This window comes from Pipistrellus hanaki, assembly GCF_964339955.1.
Source record: "Pipistrellus hanaki genome assembly, chromosome: 21".
Lineage (NCBI taxonomy): Eukaryota > Metazoa > Chordata > Mammalia > Chiroptera > Vespertilionidae > Pipistrellus > Pipistrellus hanaki.
This window is the reverse complement of record NC_140523.1, coordinates 600,045-618,846: the sequence shown is the minus strand read 5'-3', so window position 1 is coordinate 618,846 and position 18,802 is coordinate 600,045. Positions and strand designations below refer to the sequence as shown.

At 46.7% G+C, this 18,802-nt stretch overlaps 1 protein-coding gene across 6 annotated transcripts in view; it reads left to right on the top strand.

Moving 5' to 3' along the window:
* TJP1 (tight junction protein 1) overlaps positions 1 to 18,802 on the top strand; it is a 48,725-nt gene that overhangs the window by 709 nt on the left and 29,214 nt on the right. For all 6 annotated transcript variants that reach the window (XM_084869010.1, XM_084869009.1, XM_084869008.1 and 3 more), the window contains exon 2: positions 13,153 to 13,209. In XM_084869010.1, coding sequence (XP_084725136.1) covers positions 13,153 to 13,209 — 57 coding nt within the window. The remainder of the gene's footprint in view (positions 1 to 13,152; positions 13,210 to 18,802) is intronic.

Sequence of the window (18,802 nt, the reverse complement as noted above, 5' to 3'; positions counted from 1 at the left end):
GCATCGCCGCGGGCGCCGGTGCCAGGCTCCGCGGAGCTCGCGGCGGGCGGGGCGGGGACGCGCAACAGGTCCGGCGCCCGGGAACCACAGGGCGTCGGGCGGGGGGGGGGGGGGGCGGGAAGGGGGTGCGGGCCTCCTGCGGGGGGACCGAGGCCAGGGGTTGGGGGGTTGGAGGGTTGGGGGTTCCCCCGCCAGCGAGCCCGGTAGCCGTGCGATCGGAGGGACGGGAGGTTCGGTGCCGGCGAAACCGTGCAGTTTCGATCTGATGTCACCCGCGGTGGAATGCGCGCCCCGGCGATAAGGCACTGAGGCTGTAAAACACTCAGCTGGGCAGGAGGTAGTCTTTTTATTTTTTATTTTTTCCTTTCCCTCTTCTTCCCGTCCAGTATTATTTATCGAAGGCAACATTGAAAATTAAAACAAAACAAAGCAAGGAGGACAAATAGGTGATAGCTTAATAAAGAAAATTTTAAAAATAATAATAAAAAAACACCACTTTTTAATAGTTTCGTTTGAATTGAAAACTTTCGAAAAAAGTTAACACCAAACGCCCTCCTACCGAATGGACAAGGAGATGAAACTTTTTTTTTTTTTTTTTTAAGTGAAAACAAAGATCTGTGAGTCTCAGCAAAAGAAAAAGAACACTGTTCTTTCTCCATTTTTCTTCTTCTTCTGCTTCTATGCGTTTTGAAGTCTTATGCTGTTTTCTGAGCGCTTCGAAACCTTGTTTCGAAGAATAAGAGAAAGAAAAAAATCCTCCTTTGTACACTGTGATCTCTTCCACCAGAAAGAAGTTCCTTGTTCAGGAATACAGAGGTGTGAAGAGTATAAAACGTCGCCCCCTTAGAAAAGTTCACCGCTGGAAAGAGGATGGGAGTACTTGGCAGCTTGTGGGGTTAGGTTTTTGTGTTTTTCTTTTTCTATTTGAGATGTTTATTCAGAGTATCTGGGAGCAGGGACAACAATAAGGCCCCGAGACAGTGGTTGGTTACCTTTAGTCCTAGGTAATTCTTTCTAAGGAATGTAGTAGTCTTTCTTTAAGAAGACTTAAATCAAAAAAAAGAAAAAAAAAGAAGAAAAAAAGGACGACTTTAATCGGGTTCTTTTGACTTGATAGGGAAGAAGAACAACTAAAGATAAGATTTGATCTGATGATGACTTAAAAAAAAAGGATTTATTTTTCATTTTTTTCTTTGCTTTGACTTTAAAATAAATGCACAGCATGTGCCGTCGGCGGGGCTGGCTTCCCCGGGAGGAAGGCTTTGCTCCCAGATTACAGAGAGCGCCACTTTGTTTCCCGAGTGTGCTCGCTCCCGCACGCTTCTCGAAGGCTCTGGAGGCGGGAGAAGGGAAGTTTTCCGCCCCGTAAGACGGTTTAGAAGGCGTCATTCTTTCCCCCCTGAATTACGGCATTAAGGTTTTACTCCGTAATGGAAAGCATCACACGTTACATACTGCACTGTAGGGATGTATGCATTCTCACATTCTTATGAGTAGAATGTGAGTTGATAGCTTGTGTGTGTGTGTGTGTGTGTGTGTGTGTGTGTGTGTTTAATCCTCACCCGAGGATATTTTCCCGTTGATTTTTAGAGAGAGAGGGAAAGACTGGAGAGAAACATCGATGTGAGAGAAACACAATGATTCATTGCCTCCCGCACACGCCCTGACCAGGGCCCGGCCTCGGTGCCTGTAACCGAAGTATGTGCCCTTGACCGGAATCGAACCCAGGACCCTTTGTTCTGCAGGCGGACAGAGGGCTGAAAACTTATTTTATTAAAAATGCTGTATTCCGAAATGAAATAATACTCAGCCATCTGTTTTCAAGTCACCTTTATTTCTCAAGGGGATTGAAGTGCTTACTAAAAGGTAGGCTCCGTACGCAATCTCTTTCATATCATACTCCTGTGTCCCCCCCCACCCTCAGTTTAAAAAGGAAATGAAGACATTAATTTGGCAGCTTGCTTTTTTATTTTTAGCATAATAGTTTGTAGAACTCTAATCTAATACCTTTGATTTGATGTTCTTTGTAATGGTTGAACGGTTTTCTGTCCCAGAAACCTGCTATGGATCACCATTGCCTAACTTGTTCCCAGGATTTTGCTATTGTAGTAAGCAGTGTTATATTTTTATATTTATGTACTTATGTAGTATTACCATATGTCGAATTTTTAAAAATATAATGTTTGGATCAAAGTGTATGTGCACTTAAATTTCTGATAAATACCAGTAATTTTTCTATAAAAAGATTGTACCAAGGAATACATATAATAATTATTGGTAAATTGGCAGCAAGACGGAAAATTAGAACATGTGATTAAAATAACGTTGTAGATTATTGGAGAGAGGATGGATTATTCAGTAAATAGTGCCGGGACTGTTGGTTAATTTTCTTTTTTTCTTTTCATTTAAGTCTTGAGTTTTCTTCCTCAGTCCATAGGCAGAAAAAAAAAAGTTTTTTTTTTGGTTTGTTTTATTTTTTTCACAAAAGAGCAAATAAAGCAAATCATAGAACATTAGAAGAAAGTGTAGGATACTTGTAAAAAATACATACCTGAGTTACAAGGGCTTCTCTGTACTAATATTGACTTTAGAAGTAATAAAGGAAAAGGTTTTGATAGGTGTGATACATACCTGGATTTGAGAACACAATTGCTAGTGTATCTGATACAAAATGACTCAGATGTTGGAATCAGGAATTGGAGGGTGGCTCTCCGTCTCACCAAAGCATTCTTAATCATGCAAGGAAGTGGTATGAATAATTATTAGAATCATGCCCATTGGTTGTATCACGGAAGTTGGAGTGGCTTCTGCATTTTCAAGCTGTGTCACTTTGAGAAGCTATAACATTTAAAATTGTGCTGTGATAGATGTGCTTGTTAGACCTTCCTGCTTGCACATTTTCCCCTGGTTATCTCTGAAAGTGTAGTGTGGTTTGGCATGGAAATTATGTACACCTCTTCTTAGGAACCATTGTATCAAGTGGGGCACAGGGGACTTTCCTTAATTGACGAACGCTTGGAAGTTAGGTTAGGAACTGTAGAAATTAGCCAAGTTAGTGAACCAAACAATTGAAAATTAGCCTCTGCAGACAGGAATTGTGTCGGGAGTGGCTGGCTGTTACAATGTAGTTCTATTATTGATACTTACTGATCAGTGGCTGTTATAATTGTATCCGGAGTGGCTGTTACTATTAGTTCTAATGTTGATACTGATCAATGCGTGTTTGTTTCAGATTGCTTTAAAGGTAAACTAAAAAGTCACTGTCCTTTCTGAGGATTCACTGGGTTGTGTAGTAAATTTCCCTGGACCTGTTAAGTTTATTCAATAATCGTTACTCCCTAGAAACATTTTGATAGTATTTAAGGCAAAAGGCTTTTAATTTTTTATGTTGGCGTGTTTGGCATTGTAGACATTCCTGGTCAAACTTTAATCTATGTACTTAGCGGATAATCCTGACTACAGTTGCAACTCTGATATTTGTTTTAGGACAGCTCTGTTAGCGACCTTAAAAAAAAAAAAAAAATCTTTACCCGAGGATATATTTCCATTGATTTTCAGAGAAAGTGGATGAGAGAGAGAGAGAGAGAGAGAAACATGATATCAGAGAAACACATCGATCGGTTGCCTTCCGCACGCGCCCAGACCAAGGCCCGGGGCTGGGGAGGAGCCTGACTGAGGTATGTGCTCCTGAGGGAAATTGAACCCGGGACCCTTCAGTCCGCAGGCCAACGCTCTATGCACTGAACCAAATTGGCTAGGGCTCAGTTAGCTACTTTTCAGATAATACACTGCCCTTTCTCCCAGGTGGTGTAATAGCACAAATTATCCTGCACTGTTAGGAAAGATCTCTCTCTCAGAGGCTGATGTTTTCATGTTAGGGGCTTGCAGACTTTTGATTCATATTCAAGCAAGGCTCTCCTGCTGTCAGCAGCGATAAGAGGAGTCAGCCCTCCACCCCAGCAGATAACCGGGGCTGAGCCCAGTGTGAGTGAGGGCTCCGCTTCCTGTTTGGTTTGGAGGAAAAGATTACAGCAGTTCCACTCCGCGTTTTCAGTCCTGGAAACAATGTACTGGCCCCGACTTTTACTTGCTCTTTCATCTCTTGTCTATTTAGAGACCAAATGTAAACTCACGACAGTGCTAAGAATAAGACGGAGTGTAAATAAGACAGTCAGGTCACTGTGCTGCTAAGGAAAGTGGCTTTACAGAGAATAATTTTGGTGAAAATTTTGGAAATGTAATTGTTTCTGGGTGTGACCCTACCGTGATGAAAATTCCTTTTCTACCGAGAGACCCCGAATCTGGCCGTAAGTTCAAGGGTAGTGCCTGCCACCCATGCCCGGCTCTCGTCACCCCTCAGTATGGGGTGCTGGTGCGCATGGCAGTGGCTGAAGACAAGTTAGTGGGCTGAGCAAAGCTCTTTTTTCTCACTAGAGTTATTCTTCAAAATCAGGTGTTCAATACGATGAAAAGAGAGTTGATGTCTAAGAGGATGCTTCTGAAATACTTGACTGGAACTTGCTTTGCATCTCTGAGTTTTGAAAGACAATCTTTTAGGGAGAGAGGGTTTTAAGTGGAATTTAAAATTGGCCTGTGCGGTCCAGAGCAGGGTTTTCAGGGTAAGGTGGCAGTAAAAATAGGCCTCGCGCTGTCTCCGACCCAGAGCGCCTCCTGACTTATTTATGGGAGAAGGGCGGCTTCAGGTTCCTCCTTTATGGGGCACCAGCGCTTTGTTCCACTCCTCCTCAAGCAGGTGCATTCTTAACCACAGCGTGTGTGCCGAGCACAGCGCAGGGAGTTCCATTTTACACCGAGGAACGGATGCCAATAACTGCCTGATCAGCCAGCCCACAGAGGCACTGCTGTGAGGCGTCCGAAAACCGCCCCGGCCGGTTGCTCAGTGGATAGAGTTTTGGCCCTGAGGGTCTCCCGATTCCCGGTCAAGGGCAAGTACAGGGTTGCAGGTTTTGGTCCCCCAGGCACTGTGTGGGAAGCGATCAGTCCGTGTGTCTGTCTCACATCCGTTTCTCTCCCCTCCCCCTCCTCCCTCTCTCCTTCCCTCCCTCCCTTCCGCTCTCTAAAAACCAATGGAAAAAAATAAAAATATTCTCAGGTGAGAAAAACACACCAAAGTAAACAGAAAACCAATGTTGCCAGAATTCATACCCTGGAACATAGTATTTGCGGTTGAAGAACAAACCTTGACCATGTGCATGCAGAGTTAGCCATTGAACCTCAGATGGCCCTTACCTTAGGATCAGCGCTCTCCGTGCAGGACCTGATGATCAAACCCAGGAGGGCACCGGTAAGGACTGAGTTTTTTGCCTAGTTCGCCAAACATTAACTGAGCACATTTTGTTTTGGATCTCTGTTCTTGAGAAGCTTATGGTTTTCAACTGTCTACTGTAATAATCAGTTGTGAAATGCATAACTCATTTTTAAAATCCAAAGAGTACACATTGCTTACTCATGAAAAATACGTGTGAGCACAATTGTGGTCATCTTATAATAACAGCATTCTGGTGTACTTTTTTGGTGGGGGAAAGGGATACAATTAAATCTAAACTTGGGGCTTGCTGAAACGGTTTTTTTTTTCCTTTTTTTTCATTCTTTGTTTTTTTAAAAAGCTTTAATTAAATCTGGATACATCCATGTGTTTAGTAAAAGTATTTCCCTAGGGGAAAAGGTTAAGAACTAGAAAGTAATCGAGTTTACTTTCTTATGACTCCTTGCACATACTGCTGTGGGAAACTACAGGGTGCTGCTGGCTGCAGTGCTTACTTAGGGTCGGACAAGCTGGGAAATATGTGACAGTTTGGATTTTTTTCAACAGACATTGCAGACCTGGCAAGGCCCAGGCGCTGTTTCAGATGGAGCCAGAGCCGGGTCCCAGGATTGTTCGCACCCAGGCAGCGTTTTCAGGTGTGGGCAGAGAGCAGAGGTGAAATGCTGTGGTGATGCTGTCCCTGTGGCTTTTCTTTATAATTTCGCCGCTTAATCATGGATGCCGGGCACACTGGAGTTTTGCCTGTGAGCTTTGTGCAGTCTGTCGTGTGTGGCTGCTGCTGCTCAGCATTGTGTCAGATGATGGATGTTGTGGGTAACTGTAGTTCATTAGTTCTCATTGTATTCACGCATGAAATTCCTAGTAAACCCGTCATGTGAGGGCTCGCTGCCAGATTGGCTGGGAAAAAAGACTTTGAGTTAGACTTGGGCGATTACTTGGAGAAAAGTGATGTGCACCTCTGTCGGGGGCAGGAGTTAGGTGAGTGTGCTCACTAGTCACCGGAGTGCGGACACGACGGGAGTGAGAGCCAGCTGCTCTCGGTGTTCACCCTGAAAGCCAGTGTCAGCCGCCGAGGGGGCTCAGTGCGCTTCCGCCTCTGCACCAGGAGGCCACGGGCCGATTCCCATCAGGACACACGCCCGCCCGGGTTGTGGACTCATTTCCAGTGTGAGGCGTGGAGGGGCAGCTGATCAGTGACTCACATCATTGATGTTTCTCTCTCCTTCTCTCTCTCTGAAATCGCTAAAGATATATTGAAAAAATAAAAAAGCTAGTTTCCGTTTTGAGGGCATTTTATGGCTACAGTCTTAAAATCCATCATCTTAAAGTACATTTTTATAGATCCCCATTTATTTAACTCGGATCAGACCAGTAAAAGCCAGAATCAGGCAAAATGTGTTTTGGGCAGAAACAACTAAAAACAAGTCTACTTCTCAGAGCATGCTTGTAGGGAATTTGCCCACGTGGCACCTAGAGGCACTCTGGGAGACTTATTTCCTGGTGGCTTTTGTCTTTCGCAGTGATAGGTGTTGGGATATTGAGACAGACAAACATATTCCAGCCCCATTTGGATGCTGCGGCCTCTGCAGTCAGAAGGCAGCGGCCATGGCCTATGCTGAGCTCAGTGTCTGTGTGCACATTTCACTGGTAGGAACTGTTTGTATTCATGGTGAGACTCAGGGAGCTGATCGCACCCTGGGTGTATGCTTTGTGATCCTGCGCGCAGATGCTAGAGGTTCTCGCTCAGGCGGAGTGTCTGGAGCTGCCGGGGTGGCGCTGGGTGAGTCACGGCCGGGGAGAGTGTGGGGTCAGAGAGCGCAGGCTGGGCTGCGGGAAGTGGCTGTTGCCCAACTCCAGCTGGAGGCTGGCACAGGAGCCAGGCCAGCTCTTCCAGTTTCTAACCCGGCGGTAAGCCAGGTGTTTGTGTGACTTACCCGCAGGTGCTGCCAGCTCATGGCGTTCTCTTCTCTCTTCACTCTGAAATGCATTACCCATATAAAAATTATTGTGTAGTAACCCCACGGAAACACCATCCAGATCAAAGACTGGAATAGTGCCAGCTGCTCAGACGCCCCACCCACTGCTGGCCTCTTCCTGGTGACGGCACCCTATGAAACGTAAGGTCACACTGTCCCCACCGCAAGCTCCATATGTGGTGGCCTTCCTGTCCCACCCTCCTCCCCTAGGGCAGCCACTGCTCACCTCGCTTTACCACCCATTCATCTTCACTGCAGTCCAGGATTCTGTCGTATGCCTAGACCACGATTGACTGACAGCTGTCCAGGATTCTATTGTATGAACTAGACCATGATTGACAGCTGTCCAGGATTCTGTTGTATGAACTAGACCATGATTGATGGACATCTAGTTATCTCCTGACTTTGGCTGCTAAGAATCATGCTTCCATGAACATGTGACTGTGTCTCTTGGTGACCGGAAGTTCTTAATTTGGATGTGGCTGAGGGAGTGGCTTAGAGAAAGGCCAGCCAGGGAGGCGTTTCCAGGGAGGGACCTGTCACCAGGCATGATCTTGCAGAGAGGACTCGGGGACAATCACCCTAAGACTTTATGGCTTTATGGCTCTGGGCCCTGGACTCTGAGTCCTGGGTCTGCCCCTTAGGAAGGAGTTGATTGCTTATCGGTGAAATGCAGCGGGTTTAATACCAGCATCCGCTCAGGGTGACTGTGGGCTCCCTCAGCACAGGGCCCAGCACTCTGAGCCCCAAGGTTAGTTTAGAAACATCCGAGTGAAGCCCATCTTAGTGCCCGAGGAGAGGCACCTAGGAGTCACGTCTATGCATACACTTGTATCGACATTTAATGTGTGTGTGTAGTTATATATTGGATAATGGACAAATGTCAGCCTGAAGGTTAGGAGCCCCGGCCCAGCAATATGTGCTGTGGTTTTAAAAAAGTGACTCTTGAGCTCCTGAGATACTTTTAAAAATCGCAGTCCCATGAAAGAAGAGATGCAGTCTTTAGTGGGATGGGTTTGGGGATGGAGAGGAAGGACCTCCCAAACCAGGGCCCGGGCTCAGCTGGGAGGTTTCCTGTGATAGCCTCCTAAGCAGTATCACTCTCCCCCCCCCCCCCCAATCATTTTCTAAAAGGATCTTTTCAAAATCCCAGTTTCAACTCCATCCGATGGTCATTGGCTCCCACGGGATCTCTTGGCCCTGCCTCCGCCTCCAGCCTCATCTGCATCTTTCTCCTCTGCTCACGGATCTCAAACTATGCCGGCCCCTCTCCTTCCTACAGGTCTGCGCGCCCTGCCAGGTTCCTCTGGAGTCTACTCGTGGCACTGCTTTCCTCTTCTTCTTTTTTTGTATTTATATACGCCTCTGATTACTTTTTATCGTGGGATTTTTTTGGTCATCTAGTTCTCCCACTAGACTGTATGCCCCATGAGATCAAAGGTCATGCTGATTGTGTGACAGTGCCTGGCATATAATACTCTCAAAGATTGTTTGGATGAATGAGAGAAGCATGCTCCTACCCTAGGGCTCTTGCATGAGCTGTTTTCTCTACCTAGAAAACTTCCCACCTCCATCCCTCCATCACCCCCACCCCTCCGTCACCCCCATCCCTCCGTCACCTCTCACCTGTCCAGTTCCTTTCCTCTGGAACTGCCCTGAACCAGAACGGAGGCTAGCACTCTGCCTTACCTCCGTACCTCCCCCTTAGAGACTTCCGGCAGCTGTGCCCACTGACTGCTGGCTGTTTGCTTTGCCTGTGTCCTCCCTGGCTTCTCCTCAAGGTGGTTCCGTTCTTCCTTTTTTCTTCTAAAACATTAGTAGTCCCCAGGGTCATCTTGGTCCCTAGGTAACTGGATCTGTTCTCTCGGGTTTAGTACTACTTTGCTGATTACTCCTGAGCTCTTATCTCCTCCAGATCTCGGTCTTGACCTTCAGACGAACTGCCCACTGTCCGTATCTCTGCCGATCGTTCCACAGACACCTTAAATTGAGGTTTTAAACTAATAGTTATACTCTTCCTGCTTTTTCACTCACTCTCCCAATTCAGAAAACTGTCATCCCTGACTCCTCCCCTTTTCACTTTAGCTTTCTAATTGGTCTCCCGCCCTCCAACCCATCTCCCACACAGCAGCCTTCAGAAAGAGCTCGACTGTCATTTGATTTCCTAAACGCCCTGTGTTCCCCTGGAGCTTATGATGGTAGCTTTATGAGACCTGTTGCCATGGTGCTTGCAGCTTCTCTCTTCACTCCTTCCACTCCACACATTGCACTTCCCGGCCACATCAAAGCCAGCTTCGTGTGCAGCTTCATCACAGCGTCAGAAGCCTTGCCGACATGCTGTTTCTGTCCCCCATACAAACCCCCCTTTTCCTGGCCATCCTTCTAGCTCAAGCTCAGGTGCTTTCTCAGAGATCCGGTCTGTCTCGTAGCAGGCAGGGTCCTCGCCCCCTCCGTGGTCACCTCTCGTGCACACCATTCCTGCAGTGTGGCCAGCCTTCCCCGGAGCCCTAGGGAAGTGGAGGGACCTCATTAGCCTCCACAGCGCTGAGTGTACCTGGTCGGTGTTTGTCGAATGAATGAATGAGCGAATGAATGAACCTCTTACTAACTAGCACAGGGTGGTGACACTGACCTGGCTGTCTGTCCTCGTATCCATAGTGCTGTTAAGGAGGGGAGGTTTTCTTTATTGGAGAGCTCTTGCTGTAGTTGTTGTTTTGCACTGGGCCTCCTTCCAGTGACAGGTTCGCCTGTGCTTTCAGTTCTGTCCTCCGGCCTTCCCCGTTCTTTGTCGTCAGCCCTGGAGGACGTGAACCCTCCTAGACGGGGAGCTGAGTTTGGCCGGAAGCCCTTCAGAGTTGGTGATCTGAGCGGTGTCTTTGCCAGCTGGAGCGCAGAACAAAGAAACCAAACAGACTCTTGGTGGACTCTGAAATGCAGCTCTTTGCTTCCTCAGAAATTGCGATTCTGGTCAGCGATGCTGACTTAGAAGTGAGAGGAGAACTCAGAATCCAGCAGCCATGCGGGGCAGCCCCTGCTGCAGTGCGGCATTGAATCTGAACTTGCCGCCCGCTTGGAACTGGAATGCTATTGGAAACTGGAATTACAGCCTGACGGCATTGGGGGCTAGGAAGGACTTTTTACTTGAGCAGATCTCATCCCATCCCCTAACTTTGGGAGGACAGCTAAGGCCACCTGTCTGGGTGACACTGATCTCGCTGCTTCTGCTCTATTCCGTTTTCTGTTTAACAGCATTTTTTTAATTACTAAGGAGTGACAGACGGGGCTGAGATCATGCCATAGGAGCAGCACCTTGTCCATGGCTTCCCACAAACCTGAATGCTTTGGGAATGAGAAGGTCTTTCCTCCAAAGAAGAAACATACTTGGATCAGAATGCTGAGAATTGTTTTAGTATTTTTATCTCCCCCCTTATCTTACACAAATAAAATATAAGTTCCTTAATGACAGTAGAGTAAATACCTTTCTTAGTTAATAATGAAACAATAATCTTCTTAAATATTATTTGGTTTTCCTCAAAGCTAAGTGAAAAACAGGTATTTGAAGTTTCAAATGGGATTTGGTAAATGTGGTTTAAGAGACGCTGGGAATGGAGAAAGGAAAGGCAAAAGCTAAAATAATCCCGTAATTCCTTCACTTGAAGAGGAGCCATGTCAGCACTGTCTGTCCTTGCAGCCCCTCTTCCTGCTCATGTTTAACAGATGAGGCTGACAGTGCAAGCTGCTTCATAGTTAACAGTAAATGCACTTCCATTGGATTAACATTCTCTCACAGAATGGAAAACTGTGTGGTCATCACAGCCGCACGGAGGACAATAACCCCTTCCGTCCCAGAGACCTTCCCCAGGCATTGTGGACCAGGTCACTGTCGTTGGCACGATGGGGAAGGGACTGAGGAGGCCAGTGCCAGGCCCCTGGGAGCGGAGTGGTCAGCAGGAGCTGAGCTCGAGCTATGCAGGCAGTTCTCACTTTGCACGTCAGCCAGGATGAGGCAACCCGGAACCGACTGCAGCATCTTGATCATGTATATTTTAGTAGAACTCTTTTTTAAAGATATATTTTGTTGATCCTTTACAGAGAGGAAGGGAGAGGGATAGAGAGTTAGAAACATCGATGAGAGAGAAACATTGATCAGCTGCCTCCTGCATACCCCCTACTGGGTATGTGCCTGCAACCAAGGTACATGCCCTTGACCGGAATCGAACCTGGGACCCTTCGGTCCGCAGGCCGATGCTCTGTCCACTGAGCCAAATCTGCCAGGGCTATTTGAGTATAATTCTTAATGCTTAGCAGAATTACTGATACCATCATTGCTTCACATGGGTGGAGGGGTTTTCTTTTAGTACATTAAATCCTGGTCAATTTTTGTTAAAACCACAAAACAGATCTGTTTGCAGCAGACGTCTCATTAAAGGGCGGTTTGGCTGCACTCGATGGGAAGATTGGAACAAACGCTGGGAAGGCGGCGGCTGTATCTGTGGGAGCGAACAGAGGGCCTTTCTCTCCTCCCATTCATCCGCAGGAGGGCGAGCCCAGTTGCTGTGAATTTAGGGAAGCAGGCTTCATACGGATTCCTTTTCTAAAGTAGCATCAGTCTTCCCTCGGAGTTGCTGTGGAGAAGGAGAAAGGGGCCCCGGGCACCTCGCAGGGCCTCTCCCCTCGCTGGGCATCTCCTGTGACAGTAGTGATGGCAGTGACAGCGGTGCAGTAAGTGGAAAACAGACTTACATGTGACACTGAGAATGCCGTGCTCAGCATTCTCCCCTCCGCCCCCTGGGGTAACTCTGCAGAGGCTGGACAAAACCTGTCTGTAGTCCTCGCCGGTGTGAACACCTCCGTTGCAATCTCCATTCCCAGCCTGTGCAGGAGGCAGCCGATCGATGTATCTCTCTCACATTGATGTGTCTCTCTCTGCCTTTCCCTTCCACTCTCTAAAAACGAATGGAAAAATATGCTCGGGTGAGGATTGACAGAAAAACCACCAAGCTTTGTTTATAGGTGTATTATATTCAGGAACCCTAATTTCAAAAGTGGTTACAGTAAAAGACGGAATCACTTTAAGCTTCCAAGAGCCATTAACCCAATTTAAAGGACATTTATTTTGAATTCTTTAGTGCTCACCGGTGGATGGTAATGCATTTCCCTCCCTCGTAAGCGTTTCTTTGTAGTAGTGACCCTCAGTGCACAGTGGTCTGAGTAGTGCCTTTATGGAGCCGGCACCGCCCTAATTTTGTGATGATTCTTGGGGAGGTGTGTTGGGAGCTTTTCTTCATTGTGTGTGTGGATGTGTGTGTGTGCAATGGTACCCTAGAAAAGCCGCTTTTTTCCCATAGAAACAAAGCCCAGAAGACAAATCTGTAGCAAAATCTTAGCTAGGTGGGGCAGAGTGTTCACGGTGACAGTAAAATAACCGCTGAGCAGACCTGTCATGGTCGCATCTCATTTCCTGGAGCCGGAGCGGTTGTGATCCTGGAGCCCAGAGGTGTTTGACTCCTCTTTTCTCTGCAGAGCATACGGAATGCTTTAACTGTCGCATGTGTCAGTAGATATTTTACAACAACCCACTCCAACTTTGGTTCTCCCCCACCTCACTCACGCTAAGTATAAAGTTGCAGCGTGAGCTGGAGCTGGCGAGAAAACGAACAGAGAAGGGCCTCTGTCCAAATTAAGTTAAGAACACAGGAAGTTCCTGTGGGTCGTTTCCTGTCCCTTCCAACAAAAGCAAACAAAAAGCTCCCATAGCCATGAGCTCTCTTCGGAGCTGCTCATATTAAAGTATGACTCCTGATGCGCTAAGCGGTTTGCGAGGGGTCCCGCTCACGTGGTGGAAGACGTTCTCTCAGAGACAAACGCCTCGTTTCTCTCTCTCCCCAGAGCACAGCCATGGAGGAGACGGCCATCTGGGAGCAGCACACGGTGACGCTTCACAGGGTGAGTGAGTTCTGCAGCGTGGATCACGGCGCAGCTCAGGATGCTGGCCGCCCGGGACACAATGGGGAGAGCAGATGTCCGGAAGCCGAGGGAAGGGCCCGCTTTCCTCTGCCCTGCTCAGATTAGAATCGCATGCGCTCTCCCAAGGTCAGCACGGACCCCTGCTCGCCAAACATCCTGTCCGCGGGCAGCTGTGCGCTCGCCGCTTCACTCTGACGGAAGGGATCCCTGCCTGTCAGTGTGGAGGGAGCCGATAAGAGACGCTGCGCCCTGTACGCATGGTGAACTGCCTCAGCGTTTCCCAGGACAGATGCACGTGCTGGAGGCTCGGGGTTACGGTAGCCAGGCGCTGTGGGCAGTAAAATCTTACAGGATGCTTGTGCATTTGACACACGTAGACCCCAAGCCATCGCATAAGCAGTTGCAGATGGGCACAGAGCAAGCAGCAGGAAGCTGGTCCGAGTAAGAGCCCGTCTGCCCTGCGCTGGCATCCTGCGCTGCCTCTTCCCCTTTGGAAACGGGCAGGCGGTCCCCTCCCCTTCTAAAGCTGTGGTCTCCACAGGTGGTGTTTTTTTTTTTAAACTTACGAGAGACAGAGACAGAGAGAGAGACAGAGAGAGAGAGAGAGACAGACAGACAGACAGACATTGATTTGTTCCACCCACTTTTGCATTCATCGGTTGCTGCTTGTATGTGCACTGACCGGGATCAGACCTGCCACCTTGGTGTATCGGGGCGATGCTCTAACCTACTGAGCTTCCCGGCCAGGCTCCGCAGGTTTAGGTTGGGCTGATGGCACCCATGTGTGCTGACATGCAGTACGTCTCTCCCACGACCCCCTGCAGAGAGCTGACCATTGCCCTGCCCTGTAGCGCGAGCAGGAAGAGATTGGAGGACATACTGGGCAGCCCCCGCCGGTCCCCACCAGGAGAGGGGGCGGGAAAGCGTGTTCCGAACTCGGCCCTGGTTCTCTCAGGAGTGTTTACCCTGCACATGATAGATGGTGGTGAATTAATTGTTAAAGACCTCGCTTTCAGATACGATGCAGTGGATTTTTCTTATGCCTCCCTAAAGGGTGATAAAAGAAATCACTAGATAATACTAACGTTAACTGTTAATTTATATAAGGCTAAAATATGACTTCTGTTTGTACTGGTAGGTAAAATATTTCAACCAGATTAAACATATAAAATAACTTCGTACCTTAAAATTATTTAATTAGCTGGTATTATTTTTATCACATTACATTTATTTTCTGAATACCTTTATTATTTTCATTGGTGTGACTGGCATACAGTAAAATTCATGTGCACAGTAAAATTCAAGTGTACAGCTTAGTGTACAGTCATGGTTACGTGACTACATACATTGACAAATGTATGTAGTCATGTAACCACCACTACAGTAAAAATACAGAGCATTCATCACCCTGAAACTTGTGCCCATTTATAGTCAGCTCTGCCCCTCACCCCAGCACATAGCAACCGCTGATGTGTGTTCTGTTCTTACACAGAAATGTCTAGCCTCTTCCAGAATGCATGTCAGTGAGCTCACACTACATATGTGTAGCCTTTTGAGACTGGTTTCTTCTAACGTATTTGAAATTTCTTGTATCAGTAATTCTTCATTTTGTTTTCTTTTGTTGTTAGTTTCTTCTTACTGCCCAGTAATATTACAGCATGTGAATGCAGAGAGATTTACTTACTCATTCTCCAGTTTTGATACATTTGGTCTGTTTTCAGGTTTGGGTGATTATGAGTCAGTCTGCTCTAGTATACAGGTTTTTGTGTGAACCTAACTTTTCATTTCTCTTGGGTACTTAGGATGGAGTTGCTGTGTGTCTTATGGTAAATGAATATTAATCTTTTTTAAATTTATTAAGGTATTATATGTGTACATATCTTACCATTGCTGCTTCCCCCCCTCCCCCCCGAATATTAGTCTTATAAGATGCTGCCAAACTGTTTGTCCTATTTTGCATCCTTGCTGCCTGTATGTACGAGCCCCAGTTGCTGTGTATCTTCACCAACACGTGATGTCATCAGGATTGTTTGGGGTTTTCTGTTTTCTTAATTTTAGCCACACAGATAGGTGTATAGTGGTATGTGGTTGTGGTTTTCGTTTCTGAGTTCTCTTAAGACAAATGATGTTGAGTATCTGCTTATGTGCTAACTTGTCCACATATCGTCTTTGATAAAATGTGTTCACATCTCTTGCCCATTTTTAATTGGGTTATTTTCTCATTATTGAGTGCTTTCTTATAATGTGGTAAAATACACCAAACAAAATTTACCATCTTTCAAGCCCTTTGCCCATTTTTTAATTGGCTTATTTGTCTTTTAATTGTTGAGTTGTAGGAATTCTTTACCTATTTTAGATATTAACCCCTTATCAGATATATGACTTGCAAATATTTTTTCCTATTCTATGGGTTTTCTTTCCATTCTGTTGAGTGTGTCCCTTGGTGCACAAAAGTTGTTACTGAGTTTTGAGAGTTCTTTCTATATTCAGGATACAAGTTTAATTTCTTTCTGTCTTTGTAAAAACCAGTGACCATTTGTGTGGTCTTTCCTTGGTCTCTTCTGTTGATCAAAGTGTCTGTCTTCCTGCAGTTACTTCTGTGTGACTGTCACAGCTTTAAAAAACAGTTTTCTTCCTAGTCTGTTGGTGTGGTCAACTCTTGCTTTTGGAATGTTGAACAGTATTGGATTCTCAAGATAAATTTCACTTGTTTGTAATACAGCATCCATTTTCTATATTGCTCATATTTTTTGAAGATATGTGTTTCTGTGTTCATAAAATACTGGTCAGAACTTGTGTGTGGATTGTGCTTACCTGGTTTTGGTGTCGCCTCAGAACAACCTCTGAACAGTCGATGCTACTTCTTCCTTCAGTGTTCGGTAGGATTCATCTGGGCAGCCAGCCATCTGGCCCCGGAGGCTGCTTTGTGGGAAGGCTTTTAACTATGGATTCAGCTCTGTGACGTGTAGGACTGTCCAGTTATGTATCTCTTCTTTGTTAGCGCTTCTTTTTGGGCAGCTTTGGTAATCTGCATCTTTCAGAGTATTTGTCCCTTTCATCTAATGTATGAACATAAAATTGTTAACAGTGGTCTCTTATTCTATTGCCATAGAGTCTGTAATGAGGCCCTGTTCTTTTTGATATTGGTAATTTGTGTCTTCTTTTATTTCTTGGTCTGGCTGGCTAGAGGTTTAGCAATTTTGATTGATCTTTTCAAAACACCAGTTTTTGTTTTCATTGATACATTTTGTTTTGTTTTTTTATTTGATTGATTTCTGCTTTTTTCCCCCTGCTCTTATTTTTATATCTCCTTTTTTTCAGCTTATATTAGGTTTAAGTTGTTCTCTTAATAAGTTCTTAAGATAGAAGCTACATCGTTCTTTTGAGGCCGTAAGTGTAATTTGGCATTATCACATTCCATTTGTTTTTCCCTGGTACCTTTTAGTTTTTAAATAAACAAAATGAAATAAGACCCATTAGCTAAAATATGTTTCTCCTTCCTACTATTTTGCCTCGTTTTGTTGGGAATGCACGTGTGGGAACACGGTATTTACTGCAGGTCATTAGCTGAGGGAAAGCAGGAACAGCTCTTGAGCGTTGAGAAGTCAGGAACCGCTTTTCTGAATGAGCTGAGTGTCACCCGCACTCGGCACGTCTGAGGGCGCCGCCCAGAAGATGGGGCCGTTTCTCTGCGGCTCCTCCTCGGGCTCAGCGTCCTCTCTCTGCCCTGGGAGGGGAAGAGGCAGCCACACTGCACTCGGCTCGGCCAGGGAGCCGTCCCTGGTGTTCGGTCGGGCCAGAGTAAGATCTGGCTCTGCGGGAATATTGGCGGCAGCCTTTCCTGTCAGGAGCCGGGATATTTTAGGCTTTGCAGGCCGTAAATCTCTCACGACGACTCACCTCTGCGCGGGCATTGCAGAGCAGCCATAAATAGTAGATGGACAAGTGGGGGTGGCTGGGTTCCATAAAACTTTATTTACAACCCCGGGCAGCTTCCCAGCTCTGGCCTGCAGGCCAGGGTGTCTGACCACTGGCAGGGAGCAGCGACTTCCGTTTTCTCATTGTGAAGAGAGTCCACTGGGCCATCCCAGCTGTGGGATTTAGTCCCTTTGTCTGCCTCTTCCTACACGCTCCCGTTGAAATGGGGCCACGGCTTCCGGCTGCCATTTCTGAGAATCACTGCCAGAGGAACGAGAAGCGCAGTAAGTGAAGGTGATTGGACGCTGTCATTTTGGCGCTGGCCATGTGTGGCCAAGGAAGGACAAATAGTGCTCTTTGACACCTGATGGTCAAGCACATGTAAACAGAAGTAACTTTGTCTGTTAAAAGAATGAAAATTCTGTAGAAAACACAGCAGTTCCTGCTGTTAGCTGTCAGGAACAATGTACCATGTGCTCCTGCATTGCCCCTGCCGCTATTGGCATTCCCGGAGAGACTTCTTCACCTGCGAGTGTTAGGTACTCTGAGGCCCAGAGAACAGAACGTCCTGTTCTCTCTGGAGGCTGTGTGCCCCGCACGGTCACACCCGGAATGATGGCGGAGAACCACGCAGGCCGACGCCTGGCCTTGGGCTCTGCTCTGCCCGCTGGCCCTGAGTGACTGGAGACGGTCCTCAGGTAGCTGTCGCCCGTGTCCTGTGCACCGTAAGCTCCTGAAGGGGAGGGAGTGTTGGTCGGTTTATATCCCCATAGAGCTCGGCACTTAGTTAAAAGCCCCATAAAAGTTAATTTCCTAGGAGACCACCCTGTCAACAAAGTCACTCTCAGGAGGTCCGTACAGCAGCCTCATGTATGTAATGGGAAGACATGCATAATTTAGGATTGTCTAGCCTTCTTAGTAAAGAGTAAGACGCTGGTGAAATTAATTTTATAGTAGATCTTATTTATTTAGCTCGGTATATCAAAGATAATACCATTTTCAACATGTGAGCAATATTTAAAAATGGATGTGCTTTATTTTTGTTATTCCATAGAGTCTTACAAAACCAGTGTTCATTTTCCAATTTCAGCACAGCTCTGGTCAGACTAGCCACATCTCCAGCACTCAGTGGCTACATGTCTCTTGTTTATCATACATTTAGTTTCCCTACCAGGCAGAGGTTTGAACACAAAAGCTATTGCCACTCATGGCTGCTCATGGTCTCAAAAGGATGAACTGTGGTGAGAGAAAAATTCTTGGATGCTTTTCCTTCCATTCAAAAGCTACAGTGTTGATGACTGGGAACAGGATTAACATGTTTTGCCATGTGCTGTTCCTCTTCCCGTGTAAACAAACGGCTTTCCCATGTCCCTGCCGCTGCTGCCAGTGCACTCCCTCCCCTCATCCTCGTGTGTGTTCGGTGCTGTCGCCAGTCCGCGCCGAGTGTCAGGGTGTCACCCTCGGTTAGCCCGCGTGGAGGCAGCACCCCGTCTCCTTGCACGTCCGCCAGCTGCTCGGTGCCCTGGCTCCCTGGAGGTCGGTTTTACTGGATGGAACTCTCGGGTTCACTGTTTCTTGGAGTATCTTTGGCACATCACGTTGCTGTCCAAACGTGATGATAATCTAAGTTTCCTTTCTTTGTAAGTTATGAGCT